At 47.8% G+C, this 26,071-nt stretch overlaps 1 protein-coding gene across 1 annotated transcript in view; it reads right to left on the reverse strand.

Moving 5' to 3' along the window:
* The window catches only part of LOC121534880 (ecto-NOX disulfide-thiol exchanger 2), a 454,166-nt gene that overhangs the window by 118,201 nt on the left and 309,894 nt on the right, over window positions 1-26,071 (reverse strand). Inside the window, exon 4 of the mRNA XM_041841491.2 lies at window positions 6,742-6,900. Within this exon, the coding sequence (XP_041697425.1) occupies window positions 6,742-6,900 (159 nt within the window). The remainder of the gene's footprint in view (window positions 1-6,741; window positions 6,901-26,071) is intronic.

Here is a 26,071-nt window from a genome sequence, read left to right on the forward strand (position 1 = left end):
ACCATGCTTGACAGATGGCATCAAGCACTCCTCCAGAATCTTTCCATTTGGTCTGCGTCTCACAAATGTTCTTCTTTGTGATCCGAACACCTCAAACTTTGATTCGTCTGTACATAACAATTTTTTCCAATCTTCCTCTGTCCAGTGTCTGCGTTCTTTCGCCCATATTAATCTTTTATTTTTATTGGCCAGTCTGATATATGGCTTTTTCTTTGCAACTCTGGATAGAAGGTCAGCATCCCGGAGTCGCCTCTTCACTGTTGACGTTGAGACTGCTGTTTTGAGGGTACTATTTAATGAAGCTGCCAGGTGAGGACCTGTGAGGCGCCTGTTTCTCAAACTACACACTCTAATGTATTTGTCCTCTTGCTCAGTTGTGCACCGGGTCCTCCCACTCCTCTTTCTATTCTGGTTAGAGCCTGTTTGCGCTGTTCTGTGAAGGGAGTAGTACACAGCGTTGTATGAGATCTTCAGTTTCTTGGCAATTTCTCGCATGGAATAGCCTTCATTTCTCAGAACAAGAATAGACTGACGAGTTTCAGATGAAAGTTATTTGTTTCTGGCCATTTTGAGCCTATAATCGAACCCACAATTGCAGATGCTCCAGATACTCAACTAGTCTCAAGAAGGCCATCTCAAGAAGGCCAGTTTTATTGCTTCTTTAATCAGCACAACAGTTTTCAGCTGTGCTAACATAATTGCAAAAGGGTTTTCTAATGATCAATTAGCCTTTTAAAATGATAAACTTGGATTAGCAAACACAACGTGCCATTGGAACACAGGACTGATGGTTGCTGATAATGGGCCTCTGTACGCCTATGAAGATATTCCATTAAAAATCAGCCGTTTCCAGCTACAATAGCCTTTTACAACATTAACAATGTCTACACTGTATTTCTGATCAATTTGATATTATTTTAATGGACAAAAAAATTGCTAGTGACCCCAAACTTTTGAACGGTAGTGTACAGTATATGTTATATTTCAGATTCTTCAAAATAGCCGCCCTTTGCCTTGATGACAGCTTTGCACACTCTTGGCATTCTCTCAACCAGCTTTATAAGGTAGTCACCTGGAATGCATTTCAATTAACAGGTGTGCCTTGTTAAAAGTTAATTTGTGGAATTTATTTCCTGCTTAATGCCTTTGAGGCAATCAGTTGTGTTGTGACAAGGTAGGGGTGGTATACAGAAGATAGCCCTATTTGATAAAAGACCAAGTCCATATTATGGCAAGAAAAGCTCAAATAAGCAAAGAGAAATGACAGTCCATCATTACTTTAAGACATGAAGGTCAGTCAATATGGAACATTTCATGAATTTTTAAAGCTTCTTCAAGTGCAGTCGCAAAAACCATCAAGTGCTATGATGAAACTGGCTCTCATGAGGACCGCCACAGGAAAGGAAGTCCCAGAGTTACCTCTGCTGCAGAGGATAAGTTCATTAGAGTTAACTGCACCTCAGATTGCAGCCCAAATAAATGCTTCACAGAGTTCAAGTAACAGACACATCTCAACATCAACTGTTCAGAGGAGACTGCATGAATCAGGCCTTCATGGTCGAATTGCTGCAAAGAAACCACTACTAAAGCACACCAATAAGAAAAAGAGACTTGCTTGGGCCAAGAAACACGAACATTAGACCGGTGGAAATCTGTCATTTGGTCTGATGAGTCTAGATTTGTGATTTTTAGATCCAAAAGCTGTGTCTTTGTGTGATGCAGAGTAGGTGAACGGATGATCTCCGCATGTGCGGTCCCCGCAGTGAAGCATGGAGGAGGTGTGATGGTGTGGGGGTGCTTTGCTGGTGACGCTGTCTGTGATTTATTTAGAATTCAAGGCACACTTAACCAGCATGGCTACCACAGCATTCTGCAGCGATATGCCATCCTATCTGGTTTGGGCTTAATGGGACTATCATTTGTTTTTCAACAGGACAATGACCCAACACACCTCCAGGCTGTGTAAGGGCTATTTGAGCAAGAAGGAGAGTGATGGTGCTGCATCAGATGACCTGGCCTCCACAATCACCCGACCTCAACCCAATGGAGATAGTTTGGGATGAGTTGGACCGCAGAGTGAAGGAAAAGCAGCGAACAAGTGCTCACAATATATGGGAACTCCTTCAAGACAGTTGGAGAAGCATTCCTCATGAAGCTGGTTGAGAGAATACCAAGAGTGTGCAAAGTTGTCATCAAGGGAAAGGGTTGCTACTTTGAAGAATCTCAAATATAAAATATATTTGATTTGTTTAACACTTTTTTGGTTACTACATGATTCCATATGTGTTATTTCATACTTTTGATTTCTTCACTATTATTCTACAATGTAGAAAATAGTAAATATAAAGAAAAACCCTGTAATGATTAGGTGTGTCCTAACTCTTGACTGGTACTGTATACATTTTTCAAAAATGTCTAAAAACCTGTTTTTGCTTTGTAATTATGGGGTATTGTGTGTAGATTGATGAGGAAAAAAACAATGAAATACATTTTAGAATAAGGCTGTAACATAACAAAATGTGGAAAAAGTCAAGGGGTCTGAATACTTTCCGAATGCACTGTATATGCCCTGTTTATTTATACTACGGTTCTGACTTGGTGTACAGGGAGAATACTGTAAGAATGGCACATGTTCTGAATTCTGTCGCTGTACATTTCAAAAGTGCTGAACAAATAGTTGTATTGACTATGTCCGTCTTAGCTCTCTCATTAATGTCTTAATCGAAATTACAGATTGCCTCTTATCTGCTCGTTGTCCCCTTGTGCTATAGTTTGTTCATCTCAATTGTCAGTAGAAACCACATTTGTTTAAGCGAGTCAGCCATATCAGCTATGTTTTTTGAAAAGGCAGTAAATGAGGCTGAATGAACTGTTTCGCTGCCAGACAAGGCTCCGCTGATAGCCAGGTGTAGCAGTGGTAAGGATTCACTCCATGGTGCTGAAAATAAAGCTCTGCTGTTGAGACAGCTGTATATAGGCCCTAACCGTTTATGGGCACCGTTTGTCACCGTTATAGTGCAATTAATGTATTGTTTAGTGTTGTGTTGTGTAGTGGCTTTAGTGGCATGGATCTAAAAAATTAAAATAAAATGGGCGTTTGCCTCACCAAGATTTACCTGCGAATATCGCCACTGGAAACATGGATCTAAAGATAAAATGAAGCACGGTTCTAAAGGTAAAGTGGAAACAGGTTTCTAAAGGTAAAGTGGAACAAGGTTCTAGAGATAAAGTGGAACAGGGTTCTAAAGGTAAAGTGGAAACAGGGTTCTAAATGTAATGTGGAACAGAACTCAAGAGGCAAAGTACAACAGGATTCTAAAGGTAAAATGGAACAAGACTATAAAGTAAATATTGAATATTGTTTGAAAGGTAAAGTTGGAACAGGGCCATATGTGGAATAGTGTATACATATTATGTTCAGTACAGCAGAGTTTTAAAAGTGATGTGGAACAGACCCTGAGTGACTTTTCTTCATTTGAACTTCTCTTTGGTTTTAGAGCTGTCATCCTGTGACAGTGACGCTTCACACTGAACACACACAGTGAAGACACATACCATCAATCCAACATAAAAGCCTTGTGTGCTTAAGGAAGAGAGGTGGAGCGACTCCAGACTGTGTTTTCTGTTTTCTGAAGGAGTCCGAATTCCCAAAGGCTCACAAGACAAAGAGCTTTTGTTTTAGTTCAGGCTGAAATGGATCCCTCCCAAATCTGACAAGTGAGTTTTCTTTGAAAAAGTCTCCAGACATAAACTTTTCTCTGAGATTAGATATTATAGCTGTCCCAGTATTGTTCTCTTTCTGAGAGAGACAGTCTAATGATTTCAAAAACACTGTGGAAAAGTAAAATGTCACAGGAGACCTCATAACACGAATATGAAATGTATATGTTCATCTTAGAGAACACTGAATAGGCCATACTTGGACAATATTTAACAGATTATTCTGATATGTTCATTTCTGCAACATAAACATTTTTAAAACAGCAACGGTATATTTGTTTGCCTCAGCACAAATAATTCACATTAACATAACCTGAACCAAGCAGATTTATACTGAGCACGTCCATGTCCATAGATTCAGCTCTCTTCTAAACAGATGACTATGTAAAGGTGTGTAGCTATACAGTATGTAAAGTTGAACATTAAATGTATGTGGTGTATGGTGACATGATGAGATGGTCTACAGCCTGACAGGAGCTCAAAGACACAGAGGTAGTCAGGTAATTAACTGGACCAGACCCCAAAAGGAGGAAGGGATGATTGGAAAAGGGGGAAGAGAGGAGGCGATAATGAGTGCAGTAAGGGAGGGAGCTTTAAACCTGCTGCCTGGCATATTTTATACACCACAGTGCCCTGTCTTCACAGAGGTCACTCTTCCAATTACAGCTGGAGTCTCCCCGTCTCTCTCTCTCTCTCTCTCTCTCTCTCTCTCTCTCTCTCTCTCGCCCTCTCTTTCTCTCTGAGGAGATTTGAATGCAGATCAGAAATAGTGTCTCCCTCAATGCAGTGAGTCTCACACAAGCCCGAGTTTCATACAATCCATTCCTGACTGGCTTTTTAGCTGTCTGGTGCTGTCCACGTGTGTCTGTGAGGTACAGTGGGGAAAAAAGTATTTAGTCAGCCACCAATTGTGCAAGTTCTCCCACTTAAAAAGATGAGAGAGGCCTGCAATTTTCATCATAGGTACACGTCAACTATGACAGACGAAATTAGATTTTTTTTCTCCAGAATATCACATTGTAGGATTTTTAATGAATTTATTTGCAAATTATGGTGGAAAATAAGTATTTGGTCAATAACAAAAGTTTCTCAATACTTTATTATATACCCTTTGTTGGCAATGACACAGGTCAAACGTTTTCTGTAAGTCTTCACAAGGTTTTCACACACTGTTGCTGGTATTTTGGCCCATTCCTCCATGCAGATCTCCTCTAGAGCAGTGATGTTTTGGGGCTGTCGCTGGGCAACACGGACTTTCAACTCCCTCCAAAGATTTTCTATGGGGTTGAGATCTGGAGACTGGCTAGGCCACTCCAGGACCTTGAAATGCTTCTTACGAAGCCACTCCTTCGTTGCCCGGGCGGTGTGTTTGGGATCATTGTCATGCTGAAAGACCCAGCCACGTTTCATCTTCAATGCCCTTGCTGATGGAAGGAGGTTTTCACTCAAAATCTCACGATACATGGCCCCATTCATTCTTTCCTTTACACGGATCAGTCGTCCTGGTCCCTTTGCAGAATAACAGCCCCAAAGCATGATGTTTCCACCCCCATGCTTCACAGTAGGTATGGTGTTCTTTGGATGCAACTCAGCATTCTTTGTCCTCCAAACACGACGAGTTGAGTTTTTACCAAAAAGTTATATTTTGGTTTCATCTGACCATATGACATTCTCCCAATCCTCTTCTGGATCATCCAAATGCACTCTAGCAAACTTCAGACGGGCCTGGACATGTACTGGCTTAAGCAGGGGGACACGTCTGGCACTGCAGGATTTGAGTCCCTGGCGGCGTAGTGTGTTACTGATGGTAGGCTTTGTTACTTTGGTCCCAGCTCTCTGCAGGTCATTCACTAGGTCCCCCCGTGTGGTTCTGGGATTTTTGCTCACCGTTCTTGTGATCATTTTGACCCCACGGGGTGAGATCTTGCGTGGAGCCCCAGATCGAGGGAGATTATCAGTGGTCTTGTATGTCTTCCATTTCCTAATAATTGCTCCCACAGTTGATTTCTTCAAACCAAGCTGCTTACCTATTGCAGATTCAGTCTTCCCAGCCTGGTGCAGGTCTACAATTTTGTTTCTGGTGTCCTTTGACAGCTCTTTGGTCTTGGCCATAGTGGAGTTTGGAGTGTGACTGTTTGAGGTTGTGGACAGGTGTCTTTTATACTGATAACAAGTTCAAACAGGTGCCATTAATGCAGGTAACGAGTGGAGGACAGAGGAGCCTCTTAAAGAAGAAGTTACAGGTCTGTGAGAGCCAGAAATCTTGCTTGTTTGTAGGTGACCAAATACTTATTTTCCACCATAATTTGCAAATAAATTCATAAAAAATCCTACAATGTGATTTTCTGGAATTTCTTTCCTCAATTTGTCTGTGATAGTTGACGTGTACCTATAATGAAAATTACAGGCCTCTCTCATCTTTTTAAGTGGGAGAACTTGCACAATTGGTGGCTGACTAAATACTTTTTTCCCCCACTGTATGTGTGTGTGTTTGTGTGTGGGCGTGCGTATGGTTGTGTGCGTGTCTGTCTGTCAGCAAGGTGTGTGTACCCATGTCACGTTCTGCTAGGCTGGAGAGTTTATTATAAGCTGTCAGATTGTAATGTGGTGTCAATATGGCCTGCAGAGCTTCCCTGGGCCAGTTCAGTTAGACTGAGATACCTTGACACCTTTCCATTCCCTTGCATGTTATACCAGACCCCTGGAGTCAATAGTGGCATTTACAATGCATGAGGGGAGAAGAGAATGCATATACTGTAGCAGCATAAATGAACTGTGATGAGAGAGATGAACCCCTAAGTGGTCTCAGTCATAGTCAGCACTAAGGTAATAGAGAAGGTAGACGGGCATGTTTTATACGCCACAGAGGTCTCTCTCTCTCTCTCTCTCTCTCTCTCTCTCTCTCTCTCTCTCTCTCTCTCTCTCTCTCTCTCTCTCTCTCTCTCTCTCTCTCTCTCTCTCTCTCTCTCTCTCTCTCTCTCTCTCTCTCTCTCCTTGTCTAGTAGAGGTAAATAGACTTACTGGGGTTGGGGGGGAAGAGGGTGCAGCTCTGGCAGTGAATTATCTCCTTGACGATAGGCAGATCGTGGGGCAGGGTGGGTGGGGGCACCATGCCGAGGCCGGGCATCATAGGGTTCATGGGAGCGATGCCCGTCATCATGCCAAGGCCTGAGTCTAAATCTGTAGGAAATGCACACAACAACACACATGAGAATGGAGTAACACACACATACAATATTTCCACAGGGATCAGTTCAGCCCATGTTGAGTTTTCATGTTTCATTTGACATTGTGGAGGTTCTGTCAACAATGGTGACACACAAGCAGTCTACAAATAACTGAATCCACACTCCATAAATGAACAAAAAAACATCCTGCATATTTAAAGTGGAGCTACAGCTACATGAGCTTCTACTGACTATCCTCTCTGCTGCTGATTAGCTGACCTTTGACTTTCCTGTCTGTAGTCAGAGAGATAGAGAGAGAGAGAGCAAACACAGGAGACTACATTCACAGGTATTGATGTGGAACAGCTGGGTGCACTCATTCACACGAGTTCCCGCACATATGTCCGTCCGCCCGCCCGCCAACCCACACGCACGTAGGAAGTCCAGGTCCGTGTCATCTCTCTCTGTAGCCAATATTGATGACTTTATCTCTGGTATTTGTGATAAGAGGAACCCAGTTGCCTGGGTGATGACTTCTCCAGCCCAGCGAGGCTGTCAATGCAAATAGTCCGGGTGGCCATTTTATGAATTGTTCAGCAGTGTTATGGCTTGGGGGTAGAAGCTGTTATGGAGCCTTTTGGACCTAGACTTGGCGCTCCGGTACCGCTTGCCGTGCGGTAGCAGAGAGAACAGTCTATGACTAGGGTGGCTGGAGTCTTTGACAATTTTTTGGCCCGTCCTCTGACACCGCCTAGTATATAGGTCCTGGATGGCAGGAAGTGATGTACTGGGCCATACGCACTACCCTCTGTAGCGCCTTACAGTCGGATGCCAAGCAGTTGCCATACCAGGCGGTGATGCAACCAGTCAGGATGCTATCGATGGTGCAACTGTAGAACTTTTTTGAGGATCTGGGGACCCATGCCAAATCCTTTCAGTCTCCTGAGGGGGAAAAGGTGTTGTCGTGCCCTCTTCATGACTGTCTTGGTGTGTTTGGACCATGATAGTTTGTTAGTGATGTGGACACCAAGGACCTTGAAACTCTCGACCCGCTCCACTACAGCCCCGTCGATGTGAATGGGGGCATATTTGGCCCTCCTTTCCCTGTAGTCCACGATCATCTCCATTGTCTTGCTCATTTTGAGGGAGACGTTGTTGTCCTGGCACCACACTGCCAGGTCTCTGACCTCCTCCCTATAGCTCTCATTGTTTTCGGTGATCAGGCCTACTACTGTTGTGTCGTCAGCAAACTTAATGATGGTGTTGGAGTCGTGCTTGGCCATGCGGTTGTGGGTGAACAGGGAGTACAGGAGGGGACTAAGCACCCACCCCTGAGGGGCCCCCGTGTTGCGGATCAGCATGGCAGATGTGTTGTTGTCCTTTTGTCCAGGTGGGAAAGGGCAGTGTGGAGTGCGATTGAGATTGCGTCATCTGTGAATCTGTTTTGGGGTGGTATGCAAATTGGAGTGGGTCTAGGGTTTCCGGAATGATGGTGTTGATGTGAGCCATGACCAGCCTTTCAAAGCACTTCATGGCTACCGACGTGAGTGCTATGGGGCTGTAGTCATTTAGGCAGGTTACCTTCGCTTTCTTGGGCACAGGGACTATGGTGGTCTGCTTGAAACATGTAGGTATTACAGACTCAGTCAGGGAGAGGTTGAAAATGTCAGTGAAGACACTTGCCAGTTGGTTCGCGCATGCTCTGAGTACACGTCCTGGGTGGGGGAGTTCTGAGGTACTGGAACGCATGAGAAAGTGGCATAGAGAAAGTGGCTTTTGCATAGTGACTGTCACGTTCGTTGATGAACGGGTCAGACCAAGGCGCAGCGTGAAATGCATACATGTTTATTTGACTTATAAACACAACGACAAAACAAGAAACGAAACGTGAAGTCCAAGGTACACAAACAACATACCTAACACGGAACAAGATCCCACAACCCACTAGTGCCAATAGGCTGCCTAAGTATGGTCCCCAATCAGAGACAACGAGATACAGCTGCCACTGATTGGGAACCACACCGGCCAAACATAGATCTACACATAATAGAACACCAACATAGAAATACACAACATACACACCCTGACTCAACATATACGAGTCCCTAGAGTCAGGGCGTGACAGTACCAGCCCCCCCAACCCCCAAAGGTGCGGACTCCGACCGCACAACCTTTACTTAACAGGGTAGGGGCCGGGTGGGCATTCCGCCTCGGAGGCGGATCCAACAACTATTCTCCGCCTCCCTGTTGCGCCCCTGGTCTGGTCTGGACCTCGGCGCGCTGCTTCCCCTCTCCTTCCTCCCACTATACTCCAAGCCCTGTCTGGACCCTGGTGTGGGAGACCCTGAACCTGGAGAGGGGCTGACGTCTGGGTCTGGATTGGAGCCGCTGACCGGAGCTGGACCGGGCACCGGTGGAGCAGACTGCTCAGGCTCCGGACTGGAGCCGCTGACCGGAGCTGGACTGGACACCAGTGGAGTGGACTGCTCTGGCTCCGGAGTGGAGCCGCTGACCGGATCTGGACTGGACCCCGGTGGGTCCCGCAGTCCTGTCTCTCCATGTTAAATAATCAGCTTCTCAGAGGTTTGTTGAAGGTAATTACAGCTTCCCATCAATCAAATTTCCAGCCAGGAATAAAACATGTGTCATTTGACTGAAGATTCCTCCTGGCCATCAACACATCAGTCCTCCCTCCCTCTCTCTCCTCCTCTTCTCCTCCCTTCCTCCCTCTCCCTCTGTTTTCCAGGGTAAAGCATATTGGGTGTTTGGTGGAGGGAGGGTGACATAGGGTGACACAGGCAGCTGCTGTGAGGCATGCTGGTTATTATTCTCTAATGAGGGGATTAGGCCGAGGCCCCTAAAACACAACCAGAGGGTCCAGTTTCAATACACTGTCAAACATCTCCTTCTCTACTTAACATACTATATCCTCCCTTACTATATCTATGTCATCACATGGAACACAACCAGAGGGTCCAGTTTCAATACACTGTCAAACATCTCCTTCTCTACTTAACATACTATATCCTCCCTTACAATATCTATGTCATCACATGGAACACAACCAGAGGGTCCAGTTTCAATACACTGCCAGACATCTCCTTTTAAGTAAATATGCCCAAGAAGCCGGTGTTTGGAGGATATATTAGCACCGGTGTTGCAAACCGCGCCAATGTATCCTCCAAACACCAGCTTTGAGGGCATTATCACTATTATACAAAGGGTTAACAACGTATTCAAATAATGATTGACATATTTTCATTAAAAAAACTTTATTTTGATGAATTTATTTATACTATTTAATCCTTCCACGAGATATAGTCCCGACACAAATCTAGGGTTGCTACCCAAGCCGGCTGGTCGTTCATTCTATCGGTTCGGTTGCCAGAGACATGACTCAGTCGTTAAGTCTTTTTGTTCTGTACCTATGGACGGGTTCGTTCTAAATGTTCTATTACCATACTGGCTGGAAACTTTCTCATCCCTTGCTTGCTAGCTAGCCAACTACGGCTAACTTACAGTCACGTCAAATGGAATAACAACAAAGTAGCGTTTGTTTAATGTCACGCCCTGGCTCTGGGGACTCTTATATGTTGAGCCAGGGTGTTAGTTTCTATGTTTAGTGTTCTATGATCATGTTTTAGTTCATGTGTTTCTATGTTGGCCGGGGTGGTTCCCAATCAGAGGCAGCTGTGGCTTGTTGTCTCTGATTGGGAACCATACTTAGGCAGCCTGTTTTGCACTTGTCATTTGTGGGATCTTGTTCCGGAGAGGTTTGTGTTTGTTAACCTTAGGACTTCACGTATCGTTTTGTTGTTTTGTTATTGTCATTAAGTACTCATTAAAAGATGTACGCATATCACGCTGTGCCTTGGTCCGTTGTTTATGACGATCGTGACAGAAGATCCCACCAAATAAGGACCAAGCAGCGTGTCCAGGAGCAAACGCCGGAGGTAACGCTAGTGGATGTCCTCCTCGGTTGGGGGAAGATCACCGAGGAGGAGGCCGTCCGCTACCGGAGGGCGATGAGGGAGGATGCCCAGGCAGGAGAGGAGAAGCGGCGCCAACCGGGCCGTCATCGGACAGGCGAGAGGCAACCCCAATAAAAAATTTTTGGGGGGCACACGGCATGGACGACGGGGATGCTGGAGGCAGCTACAGGACGTATCGGTAGGAGGCCACCAGGTTACGGGGGCTATTGGTCATGAGGGAGCAGGAGTTAGTTGGTCAGAGGGAGGAGCTACTGGAGGCGATAAGGGAGAAGGAGAGTGTAGAGGCACGGCGAGAGGAACTGAGTAGGCAGCAGAGGGAGCGGTGGTTAATGAGGAAACCCAGTCCCGCTCCTCGCACCAAGCAAGTGGTGTGTGTCACCAGTCCGGTCCGGCCCGTTCCTGATTCCCGCACAAGGCCAGTGGTGTGTGTTCCCAGTACGGTCAGGCCCGTTCCTGCTCCCCGCACTAAGTTAGTGGTGCGTGTTCCCAGTACGGCCCAACACGTTCCTGCTCCCCGCACTAAGTTAGTGGTGCGTGTTCCCAGTCCGGCCCGACCCGTTCCTGCTCCCCGCACTAAGTTAGTGGTGTGTGTTCCCAGTACGGCCCAACACGTTCCTGCTCCCCGCACTAAGTTAGTGGTGTGTGTTCCCAGTACGGCCCAACCCGTTCCTGCTCCCCGCACTAAGTTAGTGGTGCGTGTTCACAGTACGGCCCAACCCGTTCCTGCTCCCCGCACTAAGTTAGTGGTGCGTGTTCCCAGTCCGGCCCGACCCGTTCCTGTCCCTCGCACCAAGCCAGTGGTGCGCGTCGCCAGCCCGGTCCGTCCTGTTCCTGTCCCTCGCACCAAGCCTGTGGTGCGCGTCGCCAGCCCGGTCCGGCCTGTTCCTGCCCCTCGCACCAAGCCAGTGGTGCGCGTCACCAGCCAGGTCCGGCCTGTTCCTGTCCCTCGCACCAAGCCTGTGGTGCGCGTCGCCAGCCCGGCCCGGCCTGTTCCTGCCCCTCGCACCAAGTCTGTGGTGCGCGTCGCCAGCCCGGTCCGGCCTGTTCCTGCTCCCCGCACCAAGCCTGTGGTGCGCGTCGTCAGCCCGGTCCGGCCCGTTCCTGCTCCCCGCACCAAGCCAGTGGTGCGCGTCGTCAGCCCGGTCCGGCCCGTTCCGTTGTTTATGACGATCGTGACATTTAAGCTATTTTCTAGTGACATTTATTTGGATACATCCATAACAATGAGCAAATGATGCACTATTTTACCTGGCATAGAAAATGTACTCTCTCGTCAGGACACTGTTGTTCAGAGGAGCTAGCCAACAACACAGCTAACACAATCACTTCAAATTGAAGCTGGAAAGACTGCAAACTAGCTGCACTTTGTTTCGTTTGACCTGTTTTCTATTGACATTTCTTTGTATATCCATAAACATTATGCTGATAATTGATTTCGACTGACTGAGAAAAGCTGCTTGGCTGCCTGTCTGTCTCACCCCGACTCCTACACGTTTATTACTATGGGACATTTGGAGATTGACATTTGCAACATTGTTTAAATATTGAAATTCGGAGAGACAGACAGCAAGGTTTATACAAATCTCCGCTATTGAAAACCAATTGCTAGTCTGAAAGAAATGGGAGATAATGTCTAGATACTTTTTACAGTGGAGATCAAGTTTATAAATTGTCTGGCTGGGCTGATGAGACAGTGGATTGCACAGTGAGATGGAACAGAGTAAATAGGCATTTCAACGTCAAAGCTTTAGCCGGTGGTAACTTGTGGAATGGACACCAGCTGGAATGCGGTTTTAACCAATCAGCGTCCAGGATTAGACCCACCCGTTGTACAACTCTACTTAACATACTTTATCCTCCCTTAATATCTCTATCTCATCATAGGGCACACAACCAGAGGCTCCAGTCTCAATGTGCTGCCAGACACATCCTTCTCTACTTAGCATACTGTATCTCTATTTATAGCTCTATACGAGACCCACTTTCAATCTCCTTCTCCACGCTTCTAAAGGTGATCTCCCTCTCTGTACAGTAAAATCAGGGGATCTAATTCTGTGAAATTTCACTCATTGACTTGGCTCTGTATGAAGGTTGAATTGTGTCAATAAAGGTTGTTTTAATTCAAATAAAAAAAGCTCACTACTTCTCTGCCAAAGATCCCCGTCTTTCAACTCCTCCGTCATAGATCTCCCTCTCTCTTCTCCTCTCCAGTCGGAATTTGACGCATACAGCAACATCTCTAGCCTACTTCTCCCAGCCTACAAATGTGCAGCTACAGATCTTTCTCTCTGTGTCTTTATCAGTCCTCACTCTGCCAACAGCACTGGCAGCACAAAGCAGAGCAGAGCCTGGAAACCACTTACAGCTCCTCAACACTAAGTCAGCAATGACAGAGGGCCAAATGCTTAGAGTGGAAGAATAAAATCAACTTGGAACCGTTTTCTTTTTCTTAAGTGTTTATGCAGGTAAATAAATGTTCAAGCCAGAAACACAAGAAGCTCCTTAAATCCACTGCTTCTACTAGTATAATATGAATAGTTCATATATATTATCAGATAAAAACCTAAGAGGCCAAAACATTTGCTTGCCACTTTCACTGTCTGCAGCTTCTATAAGTAAGTAATGTATAATGTACAGTGGGGGAAAAAAGTATTTAGTCAGCCACCAATTGTGCAAGTTCTCCCACTTAAAAAGATGAGAGAGGCTTCTGTCAACTATGAGAGACAAATTGAGAAAAAAAATCCAGAAAATCACATTGTAGGATTTTTAATGAATTTATTTGCAAATTATGGTGGAAAATAAGTATTTGGTCACCTACAAACAAGCAAGATTTCTGGCTCTCACAGACCTGTAACTTCTTCTTTAAGAGGCTCCTCTGTCCTCCACTCGTTACCGGTATTAATGGCACCTGTTTGAGCTTGTTATCAGTATAAAAGACACCTGTCCACAACCTCAAACAGTCACACTCCAAACTCCACTATGGCCAAGACCAAAGAGCTGTCAAAGGGCACCAGAAACAAAATTGTAGACCTGCACCAGGCTGGGAAGACTGAATCTGCAATAGGTAAGCAGCTTGGTTTGAAGAAATCAACTGTGGGAGCAATTATTAGGAAATGGAAGACATACAAGACCACTGATAATCTCCCTCGATCTGGGGCTCCACGCAAGATCTCACCCCGTGGGGTCAAAATGATCACAAGAACGGTGAGCAAATATCCCAGAACCACACGGGGGGACCTAGTGAATGACCTGCAGAGAGCTGGGACCAAAGTAACAAAGCCTACAATCAGTAACACACTACGCCGCTAGGGACTCAAATCCTGCAGTGCAAGACATTTCCCCCCTGCTTAAGCCAGTACATGTCCAGGCCCGTCTGAAGTTTGCTAGAGTGCATTTGGATGATCCAGAAGATCATTGGGAGAATGTCATATGGTCAGATGAAACCAAAATATAACTTTTTGGTAAAAACTCAACTCATCGTGTTTGGAGGACAAAGAATGCTGAGTTGCATCCAAAGAACACCATACCTACTGTGAAGCATGGGGGTGGAAACATCATGCTTTGGGGCTGTTTTTCTGCAAAGGGACCAGGACGACTGATCCGTGTAAAGGAAAGAATGAATGGGGCCATGTATCGTGAGATTTTGAGTGAAAATCTCCTTCCATCAGCAAGGGCATTGAAGATGAAACGTGGCTGGGTCTTTCAGCATGACAATGATCCCAAACACACCGCCTGGGCAACGAAGGAGTGGCTTCGTAAGAAGCATTTCAAGGTCCTGGAGTGGCCTAGCTAGTCTCCAGATCTCAACCCCATAGAAAATCTTTGGAGGGAGTTGAAAGTCCGTGTTGCCCAGCGACAGCCCCAAAACATCACTACTCTAGAGGAGATCTGCATGGAGGAATGGGCCAAAATACCAGCAACAGTGTGTGAAAACCTTGTGAAGACTTACAGAAAACGTTTGACCTGTGTCATTGCCAACAAAGGGTATATAACAAAGTATTGAGAAACTTTTGTTATTGACCAAATACTTATTTTCCACCATAATTTGCAAATAAATTCAAAAAAAATCCTACAATGTGATTTTCTGGATTTTTTTTCCTCATTTTGTCTGTCATAGTTGACGTGTACCTATGATGAAAATTACAGGCCTCTCTCATCTTTTTAAGTGGGAGAACATGCACGATTGGTGGCTGACTAAATACTTTTTTTCCCCACTGTATTTAACTGTGACGATCCCGGCTGTCTGAGTCGGGTCCTGTCTGGTGACTAGTGTTCCTGCTCGTATTCTCCAGTTTCCCGAGGGTTCGGGAACGCTCCGGGGAGCGCTCTGGTTTTCCGCACCTGCATCCCATCAGCAATCTGCACACCTGGTCCTGATCATCACCCTTCTTAGGCTCTGGCCCAACATCCAGTTCCTGCCGGATCGTTAGCCATGAACAGTATGTTGTCAGCGTATCAGTCTCTGAGCCAGTAGTGTTAGTTTTGTTGTTTTGCACCTTTTTGACTTGCTGTGTACTGACCTCCGTTTTGTTCTGTCTGCAGTCTCTCACCCGGAACCTTCACCCAACCTCTGCCTGATGGTCGGCGGCTGCCGAGCCAGTACCGGACCAACCACTGCACCCTCAACAACCCATCCACGCCACCCGCTCTGTTCCCTGGATTATTCAGCTTCACTCGGACTCTATTAATAAACACTCACCTTTGTCTCACGTACCGTGTCCTGGTCTGCTTCTGGGTTCTGGCTTAGTTAACCGTGACAGAACGATCCGGCCAGTAATGAACCCAGCGGACCTGGACTCTGTTCGCCATGCTATTACCCAGCAGGAGAAGATGTTGGGCCATCGTAGCACGGTACTACAGGAGATCGCGTTGTCAGTTCGGAACCTTTCTACCGGTCTGACGGAGGTCCAGAACCAACGCAAGTGTCCGGTGGAGGATCCACTACCGGTTTCACCCATCTCGCCTGCCGCTTCTGAAGCTGTGTCCATCCGTGAGCCCAAGGTTCCGACGCCGGATAAGTATGAGGGAGAGCTGGGAAGATGCCGTTCCTTCCTTATGCAGTGTGGACTAGTGTTCGATCTACAGCCCTACTCTTATGCCACAGACAAGGCTAGGATAGCCTTTGTGATTGAGTTGCTGCGTGGTCGAGCGCTGGAGTGGGCTTCAGCCGTTTGGGAACGACAGGATCCCTGCATGGCTTCATACCAGGGGTTCACGGCCGAGATGAGGAAGCTCTTCGACCATTCCGTCCGAGGGAGGGACGCAGCTAGGCGCCTGTTTTCGCTTCGCCAAGGAACTCGCAGCGTGGCCGACTTCGTGATCGAGTTCAAGACGTTGGCTGTGGAGAGTGGGTGGAACGAGGAGTCTCTGCAAGCGGCCTTTTACCAGGGTCTGTCGGAGCAGCTCAAGGATGAGTTGATCTCCTATCCGGAGCCTAGTGACCTGGACAGCTTGGTAGCTTTGTCTATTCGGGTGGATAATCGAGTCCGAGAGCGAAGGAGGGAGAAGCAATGGGTTCCGTCCAACCGATCAGCTTCTCAGGATCCAGTCGGGTCGCCAAACTGCGCGGCTCGCTAAAGTTGGGAGGACTTTTAGCGAGCCAGTTTCGACCTCTCAATACCTCTGTCAGACCCCGTTTCCCGGCTACCCTTATGAACAGGAATCAGAGCTTAGCGATTAACGCTTTTATCGATTCAGGTGCCGACGGAAGCTTTCTAGATGCCGAGTTGGTGGAACAGCTGGGGCTTTCCAAGGAGCAATTGCCGGAAGCCATTGAAGCTACCACTCTGAACGGCAGTAGTCTGGCACGTATCACGATGAGGACTGAACCGGTTAAGATGCGGTTGTCGGGAATCATTCTGAGATGATTTCATTCTTCATTCTGCCGTCTTCCCATGTTCCTCTGGTCCTTGGATACCCCTGGCTGAAGGAACACAATCCCACGTTCGATTGGGTGACGGGCAAGGTAACGAGTTGGAGCCTTGATTGTCATGCTAACTGTCTCAAGACTGCCTGCCCCCATTCGGTTCCCAGTCAGGTGATTGAGGCTAAACCCCCCAGATTTGTCCCTGGTTCCCGAGACATATCACGATTTGGGGGAAGTTTTCAGTAAGCAGAAGGCTCTGTCACTCCCTCCCCACCGACCATATGATTGTGCCATCAACCTGGTCCCTGGAGCTGTCTACCCCAAGGGAAGGTTATACAGTATCTCCCGACCTGAACGTGAGGCGTTGGAGACCTACATCAAGGAGTCCCTAGCTGCTGGTCTCGTTCGTCCCTCGTCATCACCCCTGGGGGCAGGATTCTTCTTTGTGGGTAAGAAGGATGGCTCTCTTCGACCGTGTATTGATTATCGGGGGTTGAATGACATCACGGTCAAGAACAAGTATCCCCTGCCCTTGATGAGTTCTGCCTTCGACTCCTTACAGGGTGCTACGGTGTTCACCAAGCTAGACCTACGCAATGCGTATCACCTGGTCCGGATCAGAGAGGGGGGACGAGTGGTTGACGGGTTTCAATACACCGATGGGTCACTCGAGTATCAGGTGATGCCGTTTTGGACTGACCAATGCTCCAGCGGTATTCCAGAGTATGGTGAACGACGTCCTGAGGGATATGATCGGTCTCTTTGTGTTTGTTTACCTGGATGACATTCTGATCTTCTCGAAGGAACCTTCCGACCACGTCCAGCATGTCCGGCAGGTTCTGCAGCGATTGTTGGAGAATCGCCTGTTTGTGAAGGCCGAGAAGTGCGAGTTTCACGCCCACACGACATCCTTTCTCGGGTACATCATCTCCAGGGGAGAGATTAGGATGGACCAGGAGAAGGTTAGAGCGGTTCTGGAATGGGCCCAGCCCGGTACGAGATTGCAGCTCCAGAGATTTTTGGGGTTTGCGAATTTCTACCGCAGATTCATCCGGGATTACAGCCGTGTGGCCGCTCCGTTAACTGCCTTGACTTCCAGCATCAGGACCTTCAAGTGGAATCCGGAGGCGGATCGAGCGTTTCTGGATTTGAAGAGGCGATTCACCAACGCACCGATTCTCTCTCAACCGGACACGGCCCGTCAGTTCGCCGTTGAAGTGGACGCGTTCTGATGTGGGAGTTGGCGCCATCCTGTCGCAGCGATGCTCCACGGACAGTAAACTCCATCCCTGCGCCTACTACTCTCGTCGCCTTTCGCCTGCGGAGAGGAATTACGATGTGGGTAACCGGGAGCTTCTCGCGGTGAAACTTGCCTTGGAGGAGTGGCGCCACTGGTTGGAGGGCGGAGCAACCGTTTATTGTCTGGACGGACCACAAGAATCTTGCTTACGTGCAATCGGCTAAACGTCTCAACTCCCGGTCAGGCCAGGTGGGCGTTGTTTTCGGACGATTCAAGTTTGCCCTGACGTTCCGACCTGGATCTAAGAACGGCAAGGCGGACGCCTTGTCCCGGATGTTCTCCAAGACGGAGGAGAGTGGGTCCAAGACCGAGACAATCCTCCCCCGGAACTGCGTCGTGGGAGCAGTTATGTGGAAGATTGAGGAGGAGGTGCTGGCGGCCCTTCGGACTCAGCCCGGTCCCGGTAACGGTCCACCCGGTCGGTTGTTTGTGCCTGAGTCGGTTCGTCCTGCTGTCCTCAAATGGTCCCACGCCAGCAAGATGGCTTGTCACCCTGGCGTGGCTCGGACTATGGCGTTTCTTCGCAGACGTTTTTGGTGGCCTGCCATGGCCGAGGATACTCGGGGTTTTGTTGCTGCCTGTCCAGTGTGTGCGCAGAATAAGAGTACCAATCGGCCCAGCTCTGGACTACTTCACCCCCTTCCTATTCCCCGCGACCATGGTCGCATCTGGCCCTGGACTTCGTCACGGGGTTGCCCGCTTCTGAGGGGAACACGGTCGTTCTGACTATCGTGGACAGATTCAGCAAGTTCGCCCACTTTGTGCCAATTGCCAAGCTTCCCTCTGCCTCGGAGACGTCCGAGATCCTGGTTAGGGAGGTTTTCAGGGTCCACGGTTTGCCCAGTGATATCGTTTCCGACCGTGGCCCTCAGTTTACCTCTGCTGTCTGGAAGTCCTTCTGTTTGGCCATTGGAGCTACGGTCAGTCTCACATCTGGTTTTCACCCCCAATCCAATGGTCAGGCGGAGAGAGCCAACCAGAGGATGGAATCAACGCTACGCTGTCTGGTCTCTTCCAACCCCACCTCCTGGGTCTCTCAGTTGCCTTGGGTTGAGTATGCCCACAATACTCTTCCTACATCTGCCACTGGGATGTCTCCCTTCCAGTGCCTGTATGGCTACCAACCTCCCCTGTTTCCTTCTCAGGAGAAGGAGCTCTCAGTGCCTTCTGTTCAGGCCCATATTCGGCGTTGCCACCGGACCTGGCATCGGGCCAGAAAGGCACTCCTTAGAGTTTCGGACCGGTATCAGCTCCAGGCGAATCGTCGCCGGATTCCCGCTCCCACCTATACCATCGGAGATAGGGTTTGGTTGGCCACACGGGATCTTCCGTTACGGACTGAGTCTAGGGAAGTTGTTACCGAAGTTCATTGGTCCGTTTGTGGTGGAGAAGGTGATCAATCCAGTGGCAGTTCGACTCAAACTACCGAGGACGCTCAGAGTCCATCCCACCTTTCATGTCTCCTGCCTCAAGCCTGTCTTCCTCAGTCCTCTGTTGCCTCCTCCGCCTCCTCCTCCTCCTCCTCGGATGATCGGAGGTGGTCCTGCCTACACGGTGCGTCGCATCATGGATTCCAGACGGCGGGGCCGGGGTTTCCAGTATCTCGTGGACTGGGAGGGGTATGGCCCTGAAGAGAGGAGTTGGATTCCGCGGCGACAGGTCCTAGACGCAGACCTCATCAGTGACTTCTACCGCCTCCATCCTGGCGCTCCGGGAAGTCCGCCCGGTGGCGTCCCGGAGGGGGGGTACTGTGACGATCCCGGCTGTCTGAGTCGGGTCCTGTCTGGTGACTAGTGTTCCTGCTCGTATTCTCCAGTTTCCCGAGGGTTCGGGGAACGCTCCGGGGAGCGCTCTGGTTTTCCGCACCTGCATCCCATCAGCAATCTGCACACCTGGTCCTGATCATCACCCTTCTTAGGCTCTGGCCCAACATCCAGTTCCTGCCGGATCGTTAGCCATGAACAGTATGTTGTCAGCGTATCAGTCTCTGAGCCAGTAGTGTTAGTTTTGTTGTTTTGCACCTTTTTGACTTGCTGTGTACTGACCTCCGTTTTGTTCTGTCTGCAGTCTCTCACCCGGAACCTTCACCCAACCTCTGCCTGATGGTCGGCGGCTGCCGAGCCAGTACCGGACCAACCACTGCACCCTCAACAACCCATCCACGCCACCCGCTCTGTTCCCTGGATTATTCAGCTTCACTCGGACTCTATTAATAAACACTCACCTTTGTCTCACGTACCGTGTCCTGGTCTGCTTCTGGGTTCTGGCTTAGTTAACCGTGACATTAACAGTTACAAATGTGATGACACTAAGACTATATACACATAGTTTGTGTGTGTTGGAGGGGGCAGTGGTTGTTGAGGATATAACAGATAGAACTGCATGAGTCCCCAGGGAACACTCCTGAGAGCCTGTTTATTTATTTTACATTTTAGTCATTTAGCAGACGCTCTTATCCAGAGTGACTTACAGTTAGTGAGTGCATACATTTTCATACTGGCCCCCCTGGCCCCCCGTGGGAAATGAACCCACAACCTTGGCGTTGCAAGCACAATGCTCTACCAACATGCTCTACCAACTGAGCTATGTATTCAGAAGGGTGTACTTGTCAGGCTAAATCAATTCAGAGGGGAGTGTGTGGGTGTGTATGTGTGTGTGTGTGTGTGTGTGTGTGTGTGTGTGTGTGTGTGTGTGTGTGTGTGTGTGTGTGTGTGTGTGTGTGTGTGTGTGTGTGTGTGTGTGTGTTGCTGACTAAATGCTTTCCTTTGGGTGTTTAACATGCATCAGGCTTGACAACTAGTTTGGTCTGTCCACACATCTTCCTTAGTCGCATACACAGCAGTGTGTCTGGAGAACTCTGTCCAATCACAACTCTAATCAAAATCCAAACAAACAAATCAATGACATAATCACTGTGAATAGAGAACGTCAAGTCTCATTAGTGGAGCCCAGTCGGGACAACTGTCATTTCTCGAGCCAAACCGTAAAGCTGAGGCCAACAATGTATCTCCAAAAAGTCTGATTTTAAAACTACCCCTAACCTTAACCATACCCCTAACCTTATGCCTAACCCTAACCCCACCCATGACCTACAATAGCTCTATAATCTACAACCCATAAGCCCTATAGTCAACACAGTCATGTCTCCTGAGTGGCGCAGTGGTCTAAGGCACTGCATCGCAGTGCTAACTGTGCCACTAGAGATCCTGGTTCGAATCCAGGCTCTGTCGCAGCCGGCCGTGACCGGGAGACTCATGGGCGGCGCACAATTGGCCCAGCGTCGTCCAGGGTAGGGGAGGGAATGGCCGGCAGGGATGTAGCTCAGTTGATAGAGCATGGCGTTTGCAACGCCAGGGTTGTGGGTTCGATTCCCACGGGGGGCCAGTAAAAAAAAAATATATAATAATAATCTGTAAGTCGCTCTGGATAAGAGCGTCTGCTAAATGACTAAAATGTAAATGTAAATCACCACCTCAAGCTGAACCTCGGCAAGACGAAGCTGCTCTTCCTCCCGGGGAAGGACTGCTGCTCCATGATCTCGCCATCACGGTTGACAACTCTGTTGTGTCCTCCTCGCCACCTGGTAGGAGAGACCTGTGAGGTAGGACACAATCCAAGAGTGAGCCGCGCCGGAGATGGCCAACTCGGAGAGGGTGGAGAGGAGGATCTGATGGTTCACAGTATCAAAGGCAGCAGATAGGTCTAGAAGGATGAGAGCAGAGGAGAGAGAGTTAGCTTTAGCAGTGTGGAGAACCTCCGTAACACAGAGAAGAGCAGTCTCAGTTGAATGATTGATGAAGTCAAATGGTTGATAAAGTCATCCACAGAGAGGCAGGAGGGAGGGGAAGGAGGATTCAGCAGGGAGGAGAAGGTGGCAAAGAGCTTACTAGGGTTAGAGGCAGAGGCTTGAAATGTAGAGTGGTAGAAAGTGGCTTTAGCAGCAGAAATAGAGGAAGAAAATGTAGAGAGGAGGGAGTGAAAAGATGGCAGGTCGGCAGGGAGTCTAGTTTTCCTCCATTTCCGCTCGGCTGCCCGGAGCCCTGTTCTGTGAGCTCGCAATGAGTCGTCAAGCCAAGGAGCAGGAGTGGAGGACCGAGCCGGCCGGGAGGATAGGGGACATAGAGAGTCAAAAGATGCAGAAAGGGAGGAGAGGAGGGTTGAGGAGGCAGAATCAGGAGATTGGAGGGAGAAGGATTGAGCAGAGGGAAGAGATGATAGGATGGAAGAGGAGAGAGTAGCGGGAGAGAGAGAGCGAAGGTCGCGACGGCGCATTACCATCTGAGTAGGGGCAGAGTGAGTAGTGCTGGAGGAGAGCGAGAGAGAAAAGGATACAAAGTAGTGGTCGGAGACTTGGAGGGGAGTTGCAGTGAGATTAGTAGAAGAACAGCATCTAGTAAAGATGAGATCAAGCGTATTGCCTGCCTTGTGAGTAGGGGGAGACGGTGAGAGGGTGAGGTCAAAAGAGGAGAGGAGTGGAAAGAAGGAGGCAGAGAGAAATTAGTCAAAGGTAGACGTAGGGAGGTTAAAGTCACCCAGAACTGTGAGGGGTGAGCCATCCTCAGGAAAGGGACTTATCAAGGCGTCAAGTTAATTGATGAACTCTCCAAGGGAACCTGGAGGGCGATAAATGATAAGGACGTTAAGCTTGAATGGGCTAGTGACTGTGACAGCATGGAATTCAAATGAGGAGATAGACAGATGGGTCAGGGGAGAAAGAGAGAATGTCCACTTGGGAGAGATGAGGATTCCTGTGCCACCGCCCCGCTGACCAGATGCTCTCGGGGTATGCGAGAACACATGGTCAGACGAGGAGAGAGCAGTAGGAGTAGCAGTGTTTTCTGTGGTAATCCATGTTTCTGTCAGCGCCAAGAAGTCGAGGGACTCGAGGGTAGCATAGGCTGAGATGAACTCTGCCTTGTTGGACCTGGAACTCCACGTGGGTCGTGCGTGCAGGGACCACCGGGTTAGAGAGGCAGCAGCCACGCGGTGTGAGGCGTTTGTATGGCCTGTGCGGAGAGGAGAGAACAGGGATAGACAGACACATAGTTGACAGGCTACAGAAAAGGCTACACTAATGCAAAGGAGATCGGAATGAAATTAACTAAACATCTGGGGAAATGATGCCTCCCTCACTAACCTTTCACTGAAACACTCAAATACAACTCTTCCAACTTCCACTTTAGAAATGATAATTGCTGTAATCTACAGTAGTTCAATGTTTCCAGGAATAGACTACCTTAGTTTATTCAGCTAGCTAACTTGGTACAGTTTTCTTCTGTGAAAACCGCCCAGGGCACCGTATCCTATTATGCCATAGCTAACTAGCATGCTAGCATCCAATAACACACGGTTTAGCACCAATACTTGGTTACAACAAACTACCAATGGATCATTCATGTCCGTGTCTAGTTCCTTTCATAACGCAGAAGTAATTAAACGTTGGCTAGCTAGCACAAAGTCAGTCATGCTAGCTACACAAGAGGACTACACATCTCAAATGTTCAGAAAGTGAAGCTTACGTTGCAAAATTCTCATTGACTAAAATGATACAGTACTGCTAGCTGGTAATGTTGGCTAGCTAGCAGTGGCTGCGGTGTTGACTGTTTGAAAATGTAGCTGGCGAGCTAACCTCGATAATTTCTCTATACTACACCTTTGTATTTGATACCAAGACAACTATGTAGCTAGCTAACTTTACACTAATCAAATCGTTCCGTTGAAATGTATTTAGTTGCTACAGTACTGCTAGCTGGTATAGTTGGCCAGCTAGCAGTGGCTGTGGTGTTGCTACCCTCTAGCTAGCTAGCTTTAATGGTCCAGGTAGTGGGTTAGCTAGCTAGCTTCGTGCTTCACCGGGCTCAGTCGAATACACTACAATACTTACCTACAATAACTACCTACAATAACTACCTGGATAAACTACCTACAATACCTAACTAAAATACCTACCTACAATCTAAATGCATGGTTTAAGCAGTGGCTGCGGTGTTGCTACCCGCTAGCTGGCTAGCTTTAATGGTCCAGGTAGTGGGTTAGCTAGCTAGCCTCGTGCTTCACCAGGCTCAGTCAAATACACTACAATACTTACCTACAATAACTACCTACAATAACTACCTGGATAAACTACCTACAATACCTAACTACAATACCTACCTACAATCTAAATGCATGGTTTAAGCTTTACTCGACACATATAATGAAGCCAAGCTTACCTCCCCGCTTAGAGGAACACAACCTCACCCCATCGCTGTAGTAATTACACTTTCATTACTCAAGTAACAGCTGGATGAGCTGCCACAACTTTAACCTGTGAAGCAGGGCTATGCAGAGCTTCTGCAAATGGCAAGATGCCAAGCCTCTAGTGTGGATTCCAAGGAAGCCCTGTCCCCATATAGCAACATATCCTCTCCTGTGAGGACTTCGAAGAGGCCCCATTTCAATAGAGAAAGCTAGACAAGACAACATGTCTCCACAGTGGAGTCTCTACAGTATCCTGTCGATCCCCACAAGACAACATGTCCCCACAGTGGAGCCTCTACAGTACCCTGTCGATCCCCACAAGGCACCATGTCCCCACAGTGGAGCCTCTACAGTACCCTGTCCCCACAAGGCACCATGTCCCCACAGTGGAGCCTCTACAGTACCCTGTCCCCACAAGGCACCATGTCCCCACAGTGGAGCCTCTTCAGTACCCTGTCCCCACAAGGCACCATGTCCCCACAGTGGAGCATCTACAGTACCCTGTCCCCACAAGGCACCATGTCCCCACAGTGGAGCCTCTACAGTACCCTGTCCCCACAAGGCACCATGTCCCCACAGTGGAGCCTCTACAGTACCCTGTCTGTCCCTACAGCATTTTATGTATTTAACTCAGCTGAGCCTCATCTCCCTGTAGCTACTGCAGGTTGGCTCAAGACAGACTGACAATGTAATGACTTGGTGGCAGGCGGGGCTGCATACCATAGAGGCAATACATCTAATCAAAACGGTTGTTTAATATGTCAAGTGCCTTGGATAATAAAACGTTTCTGGGGAGGTCCCCACTTTGAAAACAAGAGAGAGGAGAAAAATTGGAGGAGGGAAAGCCCTAGAAGATTCCATATGGTCCTAAATATAGTCTGGATCTGTTTGTCTACAATCAGGTTTTATAAAAGCCATGACAAATGCTACTGTAATGTAATGCTAGTCTCTATCTTTCTGGGAGATTGAGAGCAGATGTGGACTCTCCTCACTGCCATCTCCCCTCAAATTGAGACAAAGGCCCAGAAAATGTCCAATTGTGATTGTTCTGTGGTGAGGTCAGTTTATGCTAAGGATCTTCAGAGCGGCACAAAGCCAACACTGTTGACTACATATCTAACACTGTGGTATACTATATAACAGGGTTCTCCAACTGGCGGCCTGCGGGCCAAATTGGACCCACGGGTGAATTTAATTGGCCCCCCAAGTTTTCTGAGCAAAAAAAAACATTGTTGGACATAAAAGACTGTAAAAACACTAGTAAAAACACTAGCAAATCAGCTCCAAGTGATAGAAATTTTGGAAATCTGTTCCAATGTAATCCCACGCATAATAGAGAGATGTATGTTATCATATACAAATATAAGGTTTGAAATTATTATGTTTTAGTCCAATATTATATCTGTTTGGGCTTCATTCAGTCAATTTGCAGTCTACAAATTATTTGTAATTATGTTCTGGCCCCCTGACCATCCGCTCAAGAAAAAATCGGCCCATGTCTGAATCTATTTGATGATCCCTGCTATATATACCTCTATGAGGCACTGGTATATAAACAAAGCTCAATTCAATAAGACAATGAGACCCTGGTGTACATTACAAGTGCTTCCCGGACACAGATTCTCCACTGACCATGCTTTTTATTCCGGGACTAGGTTTAATCTATTATTGTTTATTTGGATTCGCATTAGCTTTTGCAAAGGCAGCAACTATTCTTCCTAGGGTCCCCAAAAAACACAACGCATGACAAGTAACAAAACACTAGTACACTGATAGACAAGGACAG

The sequence above is a fragment of the Coregonus clupeaformis genome, chromosome 2 (assembly GCF_020615455.1).
Source record: "Coregonus clupeaformis isolate EN_2021a chromosome 2, ASM2061545v1, whole genome shotgun sequence".
NCBI lineage: Eukaryota > Metazoa > Chordata > Actinopteri > Salmoniformes > Salmonidae > Coregonus > Coregonus clupeaformis.